General features: G+C 55.3%; 6 protein-coding genes across 6 annotated transcripts; 4 read left to right on the top strand and 2 right to left on the bottom strand.

Moving 5' to 3' along the window:
- Nucleotides 1-1,975: 1,975 nt before the first annotated feature.
- On the top strand, nucleotides 1,976-3,437 carry PG997_009156 (uncharacterized protein; the record flags this gene model as incomplete). Its single annotated transcript, XM_066813471.1, has 3 exons — nucleotides 1,976-2,493; nucleotides 2,573-3,083; nucleotides 3,183-3,437. 3 exons carry the CDS (start codon nucleotides 1,976-1,978, stop codon nucleotides 3,435-3,437), a joined length of 1,284 nt encoding a protein of 427 aa, XP_066665433.1.
- A 1,632-nt stretch (nucleotides 3,438-5,069) lies between these two features.
- On the bottom strand, nucleotides 5,070-5,521 carry PG997_009157 (uncharacterized protein; the record flags this gene model as incomplete). The annotated part of the gene is made up of 2 exons (XM_066813472.1): nucleotides 5,070-5,334; nucleotides 5,388-5,521. The coding sequence occupies 2 exons, from the start codon at nucleotides 5,519-5,521 to the stop codon at nucleotides 5,070-5,072; spliced, it is 399 nt and encodes a 132-aa protein (XP_066665434.1).
- Nucleotides 5,522-6,153: 632 nt separating this feature from the next.
- Nucleotides 6,154-7,077, top strand: PG997_009158 (uncharacterized protein; the record flags this gene model as incomplete). Its single annotated transcript, XM_066813473.1, has 1 exon — nucleotides 6,154-7,077. One exon carries the CDS (start codon nucleotides 6,154-6,156, stop codon nucleotides 7,075-7,077), a length of 924 nt encoding a protein of 307 aa, XP_066665435.1.
- Nucleotides 7,078-9,473: 2,396 nt separating this feature from the next.
- PG997_009159 (uncharacterized protein) lies at nucleotides 9,474-10,863 on the top strand (the record flags this gene model as incomplete). The annotated part of the gene is made up of 2 exons (XM_066813474.1): nucleotides 9,474-10,351; nucleotides 10,467-10,863. 2 exons carry the CDS (start codon nucleotides 9,474-9,476, stop codon nucleotides 10,861-10,863), a joined length of 1,275 nt encoding a protein of 424 aa, XP_066665436.1.
- Nucleotides 10,864-11,442: 579 nt separating this feature from the next.
- Nucleotides 11,443-12,484, top strand: PG997_009160 (nicotinate-nucleotide diphosphorylase (carboxylating); the record flags this gene model as incomplete). Its single annotated transcript, XM_066813475.1, has 3 exons — nucleotides 11,443-11,699; nucleotides 11,728-12,266; nucleotides 12,378-12,484. The coding sequence occupies 3 exons, from the start codon at nucleotides 11,443-11,445 to the stop codon at nucleotides 12,482-12,484; spliced, it is 903 nt and encodes a 300-aa protein (XP_066665437.1).
- A 411-nt stretch (nucleotides 12,485-12,895) lies between these two features.
- Nucleotides 12,896-15,313, bottom strand: PG997_009161 (uncharacterized protein; the record flags this gene model as incomplete). The annotated part of the gene is made up of 4 exons (XM_066813476.1): nucleotides 12,896-13,196; nucleotides 13,275-13,864; nucleotides 13,888-14,905; nucleotides 14,958-15,313. 4 exons carry the CDS (start codon nucleotides 15,311-15,313, stop codon nucleotides 12,896-12,898), a joined length of 2,265 nt encoding a protein of 754 aa, XP_066665438.1.
- Between the last annotated feature and the right edge of the window lie 2,680 nt (nucleotides 15,314-17,993).

Raw genomic sequence — 17,993 nt, forward strand, 5'->3', positions numbered from 1 at the left:
GGAGGGTCGGGTTATCGGAACCCAACCCCAGGTCGCTATTTGAAACAGATCTTCGATGATTAGGGATTTGCGGGAGAATCCTATCATTCATTCTTTCTCTACTGACTCTTTATGCGAGTCGCGCGGTGCTGCAAAGCCCGGAGGAGCTATAGCCATTGTCTGTGCGGGATCGTCCTCCCAAAAATCCGAAACGAGGCGGCTACCCTAGATATGCATCGTTACTTCAGACTCGGGATTATCCACTCAAGTCTAAAGAGTGCATCCTATTCAGATTTTGACGCATGACGCAGACTATAGATGGGAAACTACTCAACGTGTCCGATATCTGAAGCAATCTCCGCCGGCCCGTCTCATGCTTGCTCTCCTGCGTAGAATTCCACTCTCCAAATATATAAGCATAAAAGCCCACAATCTCTGAGCCTGGACAAGAGACAGTATGTCACACGGATCAAGTTGCTGCTAGAGGTCGTCCTACATGTTAGGTGTTTTTTGTTTTGTTTTTGTTTTTCGTTTTTTTCTTTTTCTTTTTCCACATCTGAAAACCATGGCACATCGAAGCTGCATATATCTCATAAACGTATGCCAGAAAGCGTGAACCTATAGCAAGCGAGAAATATTAAGTGAAGCCTAACTGGTACTCGATGGGTTTTAGGATATTTTCAAGCAGATGTGAAGTAACCTTCACAAGTGAAAAAGGGGGCTTAAGAAACGTTCTCCTATGCATCAAGCAACCTCTTATATGCGAGGTACGCAAGCTTCGATATCACAAGGATGGGAAATAATTACCCGTCCTTCAGACGCCAAGCCGGATAGGGTGGCATTGCATTAGCCTTGGATAGTCAGCCGGGTCCGCTGAACTGGATACATGGCTATTATTGGATACCAGTAAAGGGCTAAGCCAAAGGCGATTTCTTCAGAGACTAGAATTGGCTGAAGACGCGAATGCCTCTTTATCGCCAAGCGAGGGCTTTTAGTAAATGTTCTACCTATTTGTTATCACAATCACTCAAGTGGGTATCCAACTATGCAGGTCAGATTAGGCAGGTGAGAAAGAAGGGGAGGGTCCTCGCATTATGTTGCCTCGTTATATGAGTATTGCTGCAGACATTGTTTTCTTGGCTGAAATCATGGACCACGTTGTTCGACATCTTGACCCAAAGCTTCATGCGGTCAGAAATTGTGAATCTGACAAACCATGGATATAACGTGCATCAATCGATTCGTAGAACGTTGCGGCCTGTAGTTTTGGAGTGGGCCGATAGACAGAAAGAAGGTAGCCGGTTGCGCGGCCAGCACTTCCGCCTGTGCCGCAATCTCGGGGCAAAGCTTTGGAAGATCTCTTCACGTTACCAACAGTTGAAAGCGGCAGAGTTTGCCAAGTTGAATCTAAGGTAAGTGGTGAGATTTAAGATACCCATATGTATGCATGATATTGCCACTAGTGCAAGTCCATCGGAACTGGCCTATCAGAAACAATAAGAGGATAGTCTTGACCCAATCATCGCGCTTTCTCAGTATCAGCGGTTTCCAAGGACCAGGGCAACATTCGCTGTGTCCAATAGCCGGATACATCTCATATTACCACGCACATTCACACATTCTGGCATGTAGGTTCCAGATCCATGAGAGTGTGAGACAGAGGCTCTAGTGGTTCTAGAATACTTTCTCGCAGAGCGAGTATGCCGTGATGTTATCCCTTGTAGTGTATGGAAAGCTTCATAGGGACATTGTTCCGAAGGGTCGGCCCAGCTCACTACGTATCCGGGCGAATCTAGACTTGCACCCAGCGGATGTGGGCCAGTAACTTCGCAAGATCATATATTAACATGTTTAAGTCCACACTGGTTTGGGAATCCCCTATCTGTCACTCCCACCCTTCCCCTGTGACACATAGAGAACCGTATAGCTGTTCTTGTCCAGCGTTTCCCGGTTCCCACCCACGTCTAGCCGCTCCCCTCCTTTCCCAAGCAACAAGATGCAGTTACCTCTGACATACTTGACGCTACTAGCGTCGGCCGCCTCATTCGCCACATGCTGGACCCCTGCCCCGTCCTTCGGGTCAGACCAAGCCGCGGCCGAGTCCCTCAAAATCCTGACGGACGCATCCACGGACGGCAGTCTGCAGAAACACCTGGCCACCAAGGACGTCGCGACGGGCAAGTGCACAGTGCAGAACGCGGCGGTGCGGCGCGAGTACTCGACCCTGTCCAACGACGAAAAGCTCGACTACACCCGCGCCGTCCAGTGCCTCATGGCGAGACCGGCCATCACCCCCGCCGACAAGGCGCCGGGGGCCCGGTCCCGCTACGATGACATCGTGGCTACCCACATCAACCAGACCCGGACCATTCACCGCAGCGGCTCCTTCATGGCCTGGCACCGGCACTACGTCTGGACGTTCGAGCAGGCGCTTCGGAATGAGTGCGCTTATAAGGGATCCGTACCATACTGGAGCTGGGCCAAGTCGTCTCAGGACCCTCTAAACTCTCCATAGTAGGTTGACACCAACTTGGCAGCCCACTACTCTCATTTCCTTTTTCGTTTCCCAAAGACTGACTTGATTTCATTTCAGTTTGGATGGAAGTGAACACTCCCAGGGAGGCAATGGCGAGTACGAAGCGCACAACTGCACAACTGGCCTATCTAGCGGCCTTCTATGCATCGAGCCCGGTCAAGGAGGTGAGCCATTTTACGCTTATGGCCATTCCATTATCCACCCGATGTATACCACAAGCCAGGACCATCATACTAACTCACCGATCCCTCAAGGCGGCTGCGTCAAAACCGGCCCCTACGCAGGCATCATGGCAAACCTAACCGCCACCGTCCCGTCCTGGCCCGGCATCCCCGCCAAGGAGCCTCTCAGCTACGCACCCCGCTGTATCCGGCACGACATCTCCGCGCCGCTGGCGCGGAAGTGGTCCGGTGACGAGCACGTCGTCGACCTGCTCCGGAACCCGCGGTACCAGACCGACATCGGCGCGTTCCAGGACCGCCTCCAGTACACGGGCAACGCCACCGTCGGGTGGTACGGCCTGCACCAGTTCGGGCACTTCCTGGTGAACGGGGACCCGGCTGGCGACGTAAGTACTACATACCTACTCTACTTGGGCCGTTACAATTGTCATATTCCTCTTACCAGCTGGATCCGACAGACTGATGCTTCGCAAACCACTACCTAGTTCTTCAATTCCCCAAACGAGCCCCTATTCTGGCTTCACCACGCCATGGCGGACAGAGTCTGGTGGATCTGGCAGAACCAAAAGCCGGTTGAGCGCGCCTTCCAGGTCGCCGGCACTCGCACCATGAACAACAAGCCGCCCAGTGACGACGCCACCGTCGATGACACATTCGATATGGGCTACAATGGCGGCGAGGTCGTCATCAAGGACCTGGTCAGCACGATAGCGGGGCCGTATTGTTATATCTACCAATAAGGAGGCTTTATAGACTGGCATATACAAAACTTGCGATACACGAATGATTTATCTTTACTCTATTAATGCTGGGATATTTTTCGTTCTCTTTGATCGTCATGACCCTATCTTAAATCTCCGGCGGCGAGTTTCCTTCGGGACCAGAAAGAGTGTACAGTTCAACGTAAGGGGGTGCGACCCTTGCATAACCTACAGGTTGGTGGAACATCTATTTAGCCGTCGTGGAATAGGACTGCTGCTGTATTGCCAGGGGGGGACTATGTCATCCCAACGCTGGTCAGAGTGAATGTAGGAAGAATAAGACATCCCCAAAGCAACACACCTTTTATCACAAAGCGATGTCCTCGCTTCCTTCTCCTGCACTCTTCGCCGAGAAGCGATTCATGCGCCTGAAGTGGTCACTCTTCCAACCCGTGTCGGAGACTCAGGTTTTGACCATCGAGGAGGATGGGACAACGGTCTGGACCCGGCTATTCGGTACCGAGGACCAGCCTGACCAACACCATCAGCATCACCACCCCTTGGCGTCGCAACCTGCAACCGAACCACCGCGCCACCGCATGACCGTGACCATGGACGACGTGGAGCGATGGGAGTACTGGCAGGACGCGGACGCCATGGACGACCGGCCGCCGCCCCTCGTCATCGACAACGAGAACGGCGAGACGATCACCATCGGCCAGTCCGTGTCCGAGGTCCACGCGTACGCCGGCTCCATCAAGGCCGTGCTTTACGAGTGCCTCGCGGTACCGTCGGCCAGCACCAGAGAGCGGGACGTCAACAACTTTTACTACTTCGGTTGTCTCGGCCCACGGGCTTCTTCTGCGGCGGCGGCGGCCCAAGCCGACGCCATATTTTCCATCTGCTTAGTAGACGATTATAATCATCCCAATATGGCGGCTCACTGGGAGCGGGTAGCAGATTGGGTAAAGCATTGGCAGGCAATTGAGCATTGACCGGCAATGTTGCGGTGGTGAGGGGGAGAGGATGTTCTGTTCTTGTGTGTGTTCAGTTTGCTCCGTCTTGAATCACTTGCATCTGCTGACTTGCCGGTATGAGTCGAAGAGCAAGAGAAAAGAAAACAAAAGTGACGATTTCGATAGGTGAGGTGTCTGCCGAGGATTGTGTGCGGGCTGTCGTACATTAAGTAGAAAGGGAAATCATAATCGTCTGGGCGGTTGGCATCTTACTATGTCTGCCCTGTCGGTGTCGTTTGAGTTGATTGGGACCAGTGACATATGTAGGAGATATCAGCGTTATATTAAATTGTATAGGAGATCTGGGCGTCGAAGGTTGGTGGATTTCTAGGTCTTATATACGTATTGGGTGTGGAGCACATTGAGCCCCTATTTAGCAAGTATAAAGTAGGGCCCTAATTTCATGTCCCTTACCTTTTATCGCACAGTTTCAAGTCAGATTATCTGGTAAGTCGAGCTGTATTTAACATAAACAACCCTTCCGGAGATCCAAAAGCTCCTTGTGATAAAGACCGAAATGTAGTCCCAAAATCATGCGAAATCGCTCAAGTGGTTTCGGTGGTAGCATCGAGAACCACAGCACCGCAGTTACCACGAGGGGTTCTTTATCTGAACCTCTACCGACATCTCACCGGATAGTTCTTACTGTGGTCTCCTAAAGTAGACTTGTAAGGGCTCTATGTTTAAGGACTACTGTTAGGTCGCGGGCTGGTGTCGGAGCAGCGACGACAACTGCTCCTTGGGCTGCCAGACCGCCTTCAGGACCTGTAAAGACACCAACGTCTCGCCCGATGGCACCTGCGGCGCCGAAAATAATGGGCAAACGCGTGTCGGCGCGAGTTTCGGAGTCTGTTGCTCGGCGAACGGGTACTGTGGTGCCAAGGTTAAGCACTGTGCTCAAAGATGGGAAGCTGCGGCTCCTATCAACTTCCTTGGTTTTCGAATTTCGACGGCGGCTGACCTCCGTAATCACAGCCAGAAGTTCTTCTCCGATGCCTGCTGGACGGATCTTGTGGGCAGTCCAAAGGCGGCTGCACCTGTCAAGGCGGTCCTTTTGATGGATAGGGCTATGCCGGCAGTGGATTTTGTGATAGCACGAGTGGGCATTGTGGCAGATGTTTATAGCTATTGTAGTTTGCAAGTGACTGAGTTGTGCAGAGACCGTGTAGAGACGTTGGCCAGGGAGAGAGGTGCAAGAGCAGCTGCTCAGGCATTTGACAACAAATCAAGCTGCGCATGCAAAGGTCTTCACTTTAAGAACCGCCCAATTCGGCGACGCAGGACAATCAATCCATCCATCAATCCATCCATCAATTGATCCAACCCTCAATTGAATCGCCGAGTTTCGTTCTTTTTCATCAAGGCAACTTCGGCGATTCCTTCCTTCCTTCGTTTTTTTCTCCTTCCTTCATTATTTCCTTCCTTCCTCAAGTTGATCATTACCCACATCGAAGGTTTCCGGAGTAACCGACTGAGTCACGATTCTGGACGCCGAAGTCATGGATTTTCCCGTACCAGGAATGCCACAACCCAAAATGCCCACTCGTGGTCATTCGAAGAAGCGACCAAGAGATGGAGATGTCTATCGCCGAAAGCATCGTCGAAATGCCACTATAAGTGCCGGCAGCCGATTCCCCCTCGCCCTCGCCGCCCCAGTTGCCAGTATGAAAAGACAGAAGAAGACCCATCCTCACTCCTCGCAACTTTCTGCCCCAGCATCTTCTTCTTCTGAGCACACGATGGCTACACCTCCACCGGCAATTGAATCCGACAACTTCCTGCAGGGGCTTGTCAACGGCGGAAGCCACAAGAAGCTCTGCGGGCCTATAAAGAAGTCCCTTGCTGAGACCAACGCCTTCAACGACACGCCGATTCCAGACTTCGACGTCACGCAGATTCCAGACTTCGACGTCACGCAAGTCTCCACCGAATTCAAGATGCCGTATGACCATCCACCAAAGTCCAACATCCTCTGCACGCTGCCTACAGAATTGATCCTCGAAGTCGCCACCTACCTCGACTGCGTCGAGCAGAACAGCCTCCTCAAGACCTGCCGCGACCTGCACGCCTTACTGAACCCCGGCTTGCGAAACGTGCGCGACAAGCACGGCAACGACCGCTATCTCTTCTGGCTCTTCAAGACCGGCAACGTGAACAAGCTGGCGGCCCACACCGGCCCACTGTGCTCGACCCTGTTCACGCTCGAGGGCGACCTGCTCGCGTCCTACGTCAAGAACACCCGCCCCGCCGTCCAGAAGCGCATGGACGTCCTCCGCCAGACCTCCAGCCAGTACCCGTGCCTGCGCATCGACAAGTCCGGACTCATGGTGGCCATCGACTACCTGCAGTGGGAGCTCGTCGTCTTCCTGCTGCAGCGCGACGGCGCCGCCGCCGCCGCCGGCTTCCTGGGATCCAAGGAGCACTTCTGGAAGGCCGACGCCACCGCAGCCACCGCTCCGGCCGCCGAGCGCGAGGCCGCGCCCATTGTTGTTTCGCATCCGCCCATCTGGGAGTACTTCAACCAGCCCGAGCAGCGATGGAACGGGTCGCTCTACCAGACGACTGATGCATTGTTCCTGGGTCGCTTGTTGGTACTGGCCAAGAACGAGGTGGAGGCACGCCGAGCATACTACACTGCACTTCGGAAAGCCACGATTGCTTGAAGCACCAAGATGACGACCACCATGTAAGAAACGCGGGTCGAGAATAGGAAGCACAGACCACTCGAGGTTGCGCCAGGTTGAATTCGGTCTAGATGATTCTCGCTCACTCTCGCTCTCTACTTCGCCCTCTACTTCGCCCTCTTTCTTGCCATCCACTTGCGGACGTGGCTACCGAGATCACCATTCTTCTGACTGCTAGGCTAGCAGCTGGAGAGGAAAGTTTCTGAGGAACCATGGGTTCATACGAGGATGGCATGGGCGAAATTCGGGGAGAATGAAGGTTCAGGTGGCTTTAATGATATGGTGCCACAGCACAGTCGCCGAACCTGGATATGATATTGCCTGCGGATGCTTCAGCATTCTCAGCACTGACAGGCTGAAAGCGAGGGAAGGGTAGATAGCAACCTTCTCGATTCAGCAAATCACAGCGAATGAATACTGAATCTCCATAACCCGCTTGACCAAGTAAATCACTAAGTGACCCGTGAGCGATCCTTGTTGTTTATCATAGACGTAGATGATCCAGATGATTTGAATTGGTTGTATCTTTCACATGGTTTCTGGGGCCTCACAACTGCGACGCAGTACACTCTTTCCGCTGACGGGTGTACCTATTCATGCTACACGACTTTTAGTTTACATTGCATCATTAAATCTGATCTCTCCTGTTGTAGAGGGCAACCCATTGCCATGGCCAGCTGCACAGGAGCCACAGGAGACAAGTCCGCCGTCCCCTTGCTTGACCTTACCTACTGATCCATGTACTCAGGCTGAAGATCATACCTGACCAAGCCATTGGCGATGGAAGTATCACAGCCGAAGTCGCCGACGTCTGCGATAACGTGCGTCTCCCCTTGCGCCTCGTATCGACATAGGCATCTAAGCAAAGAGGGCGCGACGGAGCATGATGTAGAAAATAGCAGGCTATTGCAGCTTTGTAACCGTACCACGTGGTCTGATTCCGTCATTCGAATGACTGCTCACGTGGCGGCCGGTAGTGGCTGAAACACATTGGATTTCGCCGCATGGCTTTACCTGTAGACACACGAATCGGAGATCTTCCAATTGCATGCACTTTATTTAATCTTCAAGCCACCGGCAGCGGCGTAATGGCCCTGGCGTTTGGGGCTTGCATGACAGACAATCCCGTCCTGGTTTTGGCGAAGAATGAAATCTCCGATTGGTTGAACGTGTACGGCCTAAGCAATTCAGACTCAAACTGGTAGGCATTTTTGTTCATAACGAGTGGTATGTACCACAATGGAAGATGTCCAGAATGAGGAACGTGGTCGAGAGTTTGCTTCTACTGCCGAGCCGCACGCTGGCCGACACTGCAGGGTACCATAGCTTGTGGTAGCTCTGCGGGTGCCTAAACTGACACTACCGACTAGAATCTAAATTCCCTGGGTAGTAACTTTGCCTTTTCGGGGGAGCCAGAGAAGCGGCAGGTAACTTTAGAACATCTCGAGAGCTGGTTTGCGTTGGTTGTTTATGCTCGGCCCCGCCTACCCGACATGCCCTCGGGACCGAGACGTTGGACCACTTCAAGGGACCAGATGTAAGATCCCACGCTTTAGGCTAAGTCGACGTGGGACGGTGCATTATCCCGGCCGCTACCGATTGAATACCTGCGTGGCGCGACTCGTCATTCGGCAGGGCATTTACGATGTGATATCAGCGACAGAGATGCACTGGCAGATTGGCTCCCAGAGGCATGATCCCGTAGATGGTTGAATGGCCAAGGGAAAAGAACATAGGTCCAGGCTACCTACTTACGAATCCGAACGCGGCTGTGCACGACGTCGGTGGCACAGGGAGTGAGATGACTTGGCCTGTTCATTGTCCTATGCATCGTCCCACGACGACAAACTTCCCCCTGCACGTGTTGCCCGTTTCATGCTATTAGTAACCTGATGCATACAACAGACGACAGACGATCGACCACGCCGTCAGCATATCTATTCCCATGCGGTGTACGGCCGAAGTGGGGTTCGCTCTCGGGACCGGAGGTTGTTTGTCATAAGGGCAGAGGGTCCCGTCGGTGAATTCAAGAAGCCCGTATGCATTCAAGTCCACTGCAGGTTCGAGATCCCCAAGTACCCAGGCGCATCTGCAGTCAGTCTTCATTTGGGCCGCCACTGCTACCGACCGTTGTTGTGTGACCTTGCCCTGTGATACAGCGTCCGACCGTGACAGCAGTTGTGAAACCGCTCACGGACAAGGGACCGAGATAACCGAGATAGCATCATCCAGATGGCCGGGACTGCCAACCGTCAAGCTTTGGCCTGAGCGCAGCATTCAATGTTGATAGCCATCATCATAAACCTAGGCCGATCCAAGCCCCTTCTCAATTTCCTCGCCGGATTGAAACAAAACAAAGTCCAAACCAACGAAACATGACAATCTACAAGAAACCTCTGAAGATCATCATCCTGGGAGGCGGCATCGCCGGCCTGACGACAGCCCTGGCCCTGACCAAGTTTGCGCCCAAGGATGCCGTTCCCCGAATCCTCATCTTCGAGATCCGCCCGGCCCCCGCGACCATCGGCGGCGCCGTCAACCTCACCCCGAACGCGCTGCGCATGCTCGACCACCTCGGCGTCTTCGACGTCATCCGCCAGCGGGACTACGGCAAAGACATCGACGAGCTCGAGGTCTTCGACCTCCACGGCTCCAAGCTCGCCGTCTCCGACTTCAAGGGGGCCGAGGGCAAGGGAATCGGGAACCCGCCCTTCAAGGCCCTGCGCATCACGCGAGGCGACGCCCTCAAGGCCGTGCTGGAGGTCATCAAACGGCAGAAGAACATCGTCCTGATGTGCGGGAAGCGAACGCTGAGCATCAAGGAGACCGCAGACGACGTGACCATCACCTGCGACGACGGCACGTACTGGACCAGCGACATCCTCATGGGCTGCGACGGCATCCACTCCGTCACGCGCCTGCAGCACGTCGACCCGGCGCGCAAGGAGACGTACACAGGCGTGTGCAACGCGTTCGGCTTTGCACGGGTGCCCAGGGGCTTCGAGGTGCACTTCAAATGTACCGCCCTCAACTTCTCGCAGCGCGGCGTCATGCTGACAAGCTACCACGACAGCCGGATGGAGTCGGTGTACGTCGGGGCGCTCATGCGGGTGCCGGATATCGGGAGTCGCGACGGGTGGAAGCAGGTCGGCGCAGACGCCGAGAAGACGCGGGCCGACATCCTGCGGCGGTTCGGGGACGCCAAGATCCCTTGTATACGACCGCTCATCGAGATGACTGAAGACTTTTACATGTAAGCATCTTTCAGGTTTGATTAAACATTAAACTTCTATGTTGATACACGGCGACCTCTCCAAAGTTTGAATCTATTTCTCTGAGAAAGCAATACTAACACCGAGACTCAACAGGTGGCCCGTCTTCACCCTGTCCAAAGACGGGAAGTGGTCGACCAACCGGTGCATGCTCCTCGGCGACGCCGCGCACGCCATGCCGCCGCAGGGCGAGAGCACGGGCATCGTGTTCGAGGACACGGTCATCTTCTCGCGGTGCCTGGCGCGGTGGCTGGAGAAGGGCAGGCCGGGCGGCCACCCGAAGGAGGCGTTCGCGGCCTACGAGCGGCTGCGGAAGCCGCGCATCGCCGACGCGTTCGAGGAGTCCCGCGCCGTCATCGGTTCGGTCTCGGATGCGGGCTGGCTCGGCCACACGCTCAAGACGTGGGTGGTGCCGTGGTATCTCTGGTTCACCCGCAAGAGCCGCGACAGGCACTTTGAGGAGGATGTGACGCGGGTTGAGCTGGGCTACTAAGTGGACATGGGAGGGATAGGTGAGGTGGTATACGGCTTTTGCGAATGGTCATTTAGATAGAATAGCGTTCCGCAATGGACTTATCTTCTCACGCTGAAAAGGAGTTTGGTGTTTGATAGTCGGCCTTTGCCAAGGGGGTAGGTCAATTGATGATTCATAAAGCATTTTATGCAGCTGAAGCTACCCCTGCTATGGGTGTGCTGTAGCTCCAGCCGCAGTGGGTTTTAGCATGTGGTTAATGCTACCCCGCGTTTTTCGCCGCCAGTACCCCCACCATCCACTTTGGGTGTCGCAGCACTGACAGCGGGGTGGCCTTCTGGAGATCAATAGCTTCCCCTAGACAGTTTCAGCTATTTGACGCATTCTTCAACCGAGACGACTCTGCTCTGCTACTCATTTATCTATTTTCCATGTCACCCATCTAATACCATACAGAATACTTTGAGCTCGTGTCACACAGGAAACCCACCCAAACCGAGCGGCAAGCACTCTACAAACCTACATCGCCCCCAAACCCCTCGAACGAAACCGACAACAAGATCCGTACGACCGAACGAACGACCCCATACAAACGTCACCATGACCGACACCATCCCCTCGCAGCGCGGCTCGCTCGCCCACCTCCTCCCGCCGAGCTGGAAGGCCCAGATCACCGCCTGGCTGGCCGAGGACACCCCCTCCTTCGACTACGCCGGCTTCGTCGTCGGCGAGCACGCCCGCACCGCGACCCTGTGGGGCAAGAGCCGCGGCGTGCTGGCCGGCGTCCCCTTCTTCGACGAGATCTTCGCGCAGTGCGGCTGCCGCGTCGAGTGGCACCTAACCGAAGGCGAAGAAGTGTCCGATAATGCCAACTCCAAAACAAAGTCGCCACCGTCACCGGCCCCGCGCGCGGCCTCTCCTTCTCGCCGAGCGCGTCGGCCTGAACCTGCTGGCCCGCTGCTCCGGCATCGCGACCCAGAGCCGCAAGCTGGTGACGCTGTGCCGCGCGGCGGGCTACGAGGGCATCCTGGCGGGCACGCGCAAGACGACGCCCGGGTTCCGGCTGGTGGAGAAGTACGGCATGCTGGTCGGGGGCGCGGACGCGCACCGGATGGACCTGAGCGCGATGATCATGCTGAAAGACAACCACGTCTGGAGCCGGGGCAGCATTTCGGAAGCCGTGGCGGCGGCGCGCGCGGTCGGCGGGTTCGCGCTCAAGATCGAGGTCGAGGTCCGGGACGAGGCCGAGGCGGACGAGGCGATCGGGGCTGGGGCCGACGTGGTCATGCTCGACAACTTTACGGGGGAGGGGGTCAAGGTGGCGGCGCGGAGTCTGCGGGAGCGGTGGCGGGGGAAGAAACACTTCTTGCTCGAGGTCAGCGGTGGGCTGCGGGAGGACAATATCTCGGCTTATGTCTGCAATGGTGAGTTTACTTCCCCTGAAACCTTTATCATCGCGCTCTGTCAGCGCGAGAGGACGATGGAGCGCGAGTTTCTGCATTCTAATAGGCCAATGCTAACGTCTATCACAACAGATATCGATATCATCTCCACAAGTTCCATCCACCAGGGTACGTCGCATGTTGACTTTTCGTTGAAGATAGAGCAGGGCCAAGCGAGGAATGCCGAGACAGTGGTATAATGTGTTTCCGCCGCCACTCAATGAAGAGAAGAAAAAAAGTATTTGATTGATGTACATGTTTGGGCATGGGCTTGGATCTGGTATCGACTGCCCATCTTGTAGCATACCACCACCCTATCCCCCTTAATTGCACAAAACTGGACTAAGTGCCGTGATACTTCTATCACTACAAACAAGGCGGATCAATTCCCGCCGTCAACTGTGCTTAAGCAATAACACTACAATATTACAAGTGCAATTTGTGGTTATGAAACGTGCCAAACGAATAGCTCTCCTGTTATGTCATTTATTTCGTGATTGCCTTGCTTCATATAGAATGGGCCCTCTTGAGCAATTATTACTCTGTACTTATGCATGCTCACTGAGTTTGTTAATACTCGAAGCAAATGCCCCCTACGTCTCAGAGTGCGTCTACTCCTTCTTCCCAAACACCCCGCTCAGGAGTGTAGTAAACCGCTTCTTATCCTTACCTTCCTTGCTCCCGCTGCCGATATCCTTGGGCTTCACATCGGGCCCAGACCCCTGCATATGGGACACGGGATCTTCCTGCTGGCTAGCATCCGTCTTCTTCTGCTCCTTGGCATCGCAGCACGGAGACGAAGAGGAAGGCACCAGGACGCTGGTCTCGTTCTTGGTCGAGGGCACGTCCAGCGCCGGGTTGCTGGTGAAGAAGTCGGCGGGCCGGATGTGGACTTGATGGATCTCGACGGGCCTGTCGATGGGTTAGCATACATAGTACTCACAGATTTTACCCCTTTCTTTTCTCGAGCACGAGCAAGGCATGACTTACATAACCGGCCAGTCCTCGACCCGAGGATTATGCGTCAACCCCCAAACAACCCACGCTACCGGCGTACTCAGCTTCCCTTCTCCTTCGGTCCCCTCGCCAACATCGCCGTTAGTCGCCTCCCCCTCCTTCCCGAACCAATCCCCCCGCTCCACCATAGCTTTCACACCCCCGACCTCGCCGCGCGACTGGTTCGTGAACTCGCCCGCGGCCCAGAGCTCGCCGTCGCGGTGGCCGGTGACCCAGAGGTGGTGCTGCGCGAACGGCGCGCGCTTGGCCTGCGTGCTGTCCGGGTGCGCGAGCATCAGCTGCGTCGCGCTGGGCGTCAGCTTGTACCCGACGTTCTTGCCGCTGACGGCGTTCTTGCGCGTGCGGTTCTCGAAGCGCACCACGCGGTTCAGTCGGGGCTCGGCGTCGGCGAACGCGGCTTTTTCCAAGGGGGTGCGCCGGACTTCGTACCCGTTGCCGTAGGGGTTGGTTAGGGGGTCGATGGCGGGCATCGAGTGGCTCTCCTCGAGCACGACGGCCGTCTCGCCCGCGTCGTACGAGTCGATGGCCGGGTCCAGGCGCGCCGCGAAGATGTGCTGGTGGTTCTGGGCCAGGACGCCGGGGACACGACGTTGCCGTACGCGCTCGTCTTGCCCTCGTCGATGGCGACCACCGACACGATGCCCGTGGCGCGCGTCTCGAGCGTGACGTTGCCCGCGTTGTCGAGCTTGTAAGCGAAGATGTACTCGTAGTTGGCGAGGGTGATGATGAACTGGACGACGAGCTCGCGCAGGCGCGTCACCACGGCCCGGCCGGTGCGGAAGTTGGTGTGCTTCCAGCCGACGCCGGCGTCCTGCTCGTGCAGGCAGACGACGTTCTTCGACAGGGTCGGCAGCCCCTCTGGGTCCGTGTCCCAGACATCGAAGTAGCGGATCGCGCCCAGGCAGTCGCAGCCGAGCCCGAGGTTGTTGGCGCTACGGCCGGCGCCGCCGTCGCCAAAGTCGAAGGCCTGCTTGCGGTGCCAGGGCGGGCGCGGGTCTCCGTAAGGCACGCACATCTCGGAGAAGGACAGGCGGTAGAAGACGGGGCGGCCGTCGTAGCAGAGGTCGTGCAGGACGGCGCCCTCGCGCGGGGAGAAGCCGAGGCGGAAGCGCCACTTTTGCCAGGTCACGAGCGAGGCGTCGTCGGCGACGGCGAAGGAGGCGCCGTCGGGCTGCGTGATGTTGATGGGCTTCGCGTCGGTCCGCAGGGGGCGGTCGAGCAGCTCGGGGACGTACTCGGCCGACTTGGCGTTGGCGAACAGCTTCTTGGGCGTTTCAGAGGACGCAGCGGCGGGTTCGAGAGGATCGCCCTTGCCGCCGGTGGCGAGGCGGTCGATGCGGACCAGCTCCTTCTTGTTGAAGTCCATGACCGGGATGAGGGGGAGCGGGTAGCCGTAGTGGTTGGCGTCCGGGTTGTCCTTGGAGGCGTCGCGCGCGAAGACGAGGCCCTGCATGTAGCGCGGGATGTCCTCGTCCGGGTCCTGACCGCCGTACGGCCAGGGGTCGATCGTGATGGTGAAGTTGGGCGGCAGCTCAAACTCCTTCAGCGCTTCTTTGAACATGTCCGAGTTGATACATGTTTCTTGGAATTGCGCAAACTCGAAACTGGCGTATAGCACGTAAGCTTCCATGTGTGTAGATTGGTGGTGTGACTTACGGGGCGTAACCGGCCTGGCTTTCTCTGGGATGTGTCTGCGTGTGCACGACTTTGCCCGAGTCGATATCGACCACGGCATCGGCGAGAGTATGGTCCCCAGGGCCCTTGATGACATCGTAGACGAACTTGACCATGCGAGGCAGGGTCGGCAGAGTGGCAGTCTTGTCATCTTGATGCTCAGCGGCGAGGTACTTGACCATGTCCTCTCGCTTTGGCTCCTCGAGGTAGGTGAACCTGAAGAGCAGATTCTCGCCCGAGTCATGGCTCTTGGCGAGGATGTCCTTTGCCTTGAGGATCTCCTCGTCGTTTAGTCTCTGCAGCGGGTGTGGCCGCGCGGAGGATGAAACGGACGCCATCTGAAAATTTCCGGCAGACCAATCTGCCAATGTGTCGTGAGAACTGACTCGTGCGGCGGGGATAGTAGCGATGGAACGGCCGCGAGAGGGCCTGGGGTAGGGATATTTGTTGTATCAAGTCAGGCACGCTGGGGAATAACCCAGAGAAAAAGGTGGTGATGGAGGAGGTTCAGCTTGACGGGGGACACGGAGGTATGCGGGGTGATTAGATATTCAAGTACTTGTTACAGAATGGCCGCTGTACGTAAACTCAGGTCGTCGCGACTTCGGAGACGATCATTAGGTACCAGATCGACACGATAAGCGTGGCATGCAGGTATATCGGTAGGATGGAGGCCGATCCGCCCAAAGATGGAAAAAAGAAAGTCTCGTATAGGCAGTGGTTGGCGAAGAGCTGCTCGCTTCATAGGTGAATCGAATACCGAGTGGTGTCTTTGTTAGTGGTGGAGTAGAGGAGTCCACTGGGGGTCAGCGGGATAGACTATCAAATGCGGGGGAGACGACTCGGAGGGGGATGCGAATGGGAGGTTATCTTGATAGGTAAGAATAACACAACCCAATCAATGTTATTACTTCATCTGTCTGCATGTTTCCTGTTTCAGCTTACCTGACAGATTAGCATTCGCATGCAAGACAAGAAGCAATATTATCTTGGCCCCATGTAAGTACATGACGGCGGGTCTTTGCTGGTTGTGGCAGCTCCAGCCGATCTCGTTTGCCATCGTCACCACAACCTGCATGTTTATCTGCATCTTGTTCCTACGTCTACAAAGCATTACCCATTCTCGGCCTTTGAACCTCAGATCCCTTCTGGGACCCGTAGCTCCCGGCATGCCTAAAGTACCGGTAGTCAGACTCAAAAGAACAAACACTACCACTTAATTGCCGAAGCTGTAGGTTCCTTAAGCCGATACTAGACTAACGCCTTGCCTCAGTTGGCATGTCGGGATGGTCTTGCACCTTCTCCGGGTACAGCACCCGCTCTTTCGTGCGACGACCTGCCTACCGTCTACCTCGGCTTGAAGCCGGAAAGCAAACACTATACTCCGATTCAACCATCAATGGGAACAGTGAGCATGCGTGACAAACCCGAGGCCATGTATCGTATACCTATAGCCCCGTATGGACAATTGATGACAAACATGGTCGCACTTGGTCAGGAGCCCGGAGTCCAAGTATGTTCGGGACGAACACCGTCCAGCTCACTCCCGTTCCAGACCGCCGTGGAGGCCGGTGTTGCCCACGAAAGAAAGAACCCCCTCCTCCGGCCACTCGGCTTTAACACCAGGGGGTATTAATAGCAAACAATCAAATTCTCCCTCTGTTTCGCTGTTGAACAATCCTCCTCAGTCGGTCCAGGAAATGGCTTGCCGCGGCCAACTGACAGACTGTCCTGCGAGGGGTAACCCAAATCTGTGCGGGTTTAGAGTTCAGCTGAAGTATGCATAAACTGGAGACAGGCGAGGCAAGTTGGGATGAGCGGGCAAGACAAATTTAGCACAGACGAACTACCCGCCTGCACCCAGCCCGTCCGCAACTCTCGGGACCCGGTCGGCAGAGAATGGCCGAGAGAAGAAGGCTAGTGTCGGCAAGGAATGTCGGGGGAAGGAAGAAGCCCTGATGGAGATATCCGAGACAGATCAGTACGGGATGTAACCCAGCCGTCACGGGGTTGGGATGAATTGACTGGTGGATAAGAGGGCGATGGTGTGTGCTGGCTTAAACAAGTCAATAGATTCGCTAGGTTTAAGGCCTACGACAACGAACATCAATTGATAACTCGGCAACATCGGCGCGCATTCAGTAAGAAAATGAGAGCGCAAAAGCGATTGGTGCAGAAGATCTGTTTCAATGTCGTGGGGGAAGGGGGGCTTGGTCTTTTCAGGTGGCCGCTAAGGGTGGCTCGTCGTGTGGGAGGAGGGGCCGGTTTCTTCCCCATTCCTCCGGGCTGACAACAGCAGATGCGGCCCCGAAACAGGCACCAAGTACCCCTTAATCCAACTTCGAGTGATTATTACATGCTGCCCAATTTTCGGCTAAGGTGGACAGTTGAAGATACGTAATGGTGCTTCAATCAGATTCTGTTGGGGAGCAGAGTGCGTAGAATGACCTGGGCACGAAGTCAATGCACATCCACATTACAGGTCGTGAACGCCAACACTGGTTCTGTGAAGGTATACCTAGTAAGCATTGATGGCGTACTAGTGTTTAGCAGTACTCAGGTCCTCACTCAACGTTATGTGAATACTTTCCACGATGTGTATCACGTGCGAGTGCCTGGAGACATCAGTAGGTTGCCGGGCATGGTCTGTTGATTGAATAAGGAGCTAGATAGGAAATAAAAACACTGGCGACGATCCAATCTTCAGCTGAAGCGATCAAGGAGTGGACGGGCTTTCAAGAAAGTTACCATAATGGGGAGCCAGGACCTCCCTCCCTTCGAGGTAACAGATGTCTGGTATTCGAACGAGTGACGGTGCATAGTAGGGACGTAATGAGCCAATGTATATTTCGTTTTCGTGTGGCTCTTCCACCACGTCCGCTTTGTTGCATCACCACTTCTGCTTCTGTAGACAGTTCCAGTGCCATATCTACTTGCAGGTAGGCTCCCTCTGGTCCCTCGTGGTCCTGTTTTCGTACCTGTTGTGAACCCAGCCGACGTAGCAATACTTTTTCCGCT

This window comes from Apiospora hydei, assembly GCF_038363865.1.
Source record: "Apiospora hydei strain CBS 114990 chromosome Unknown utg000007l_segment0_segment0, whole genome shotgun sequence".
NCBI classification, from domain to species: domain Eukaryota; kingdom Fungi; phylum Ascomycota; class Sordariomycetes; order Amphisphaeriales; family Apiosporaceae; genus Apiospora; species Apiospora hydei.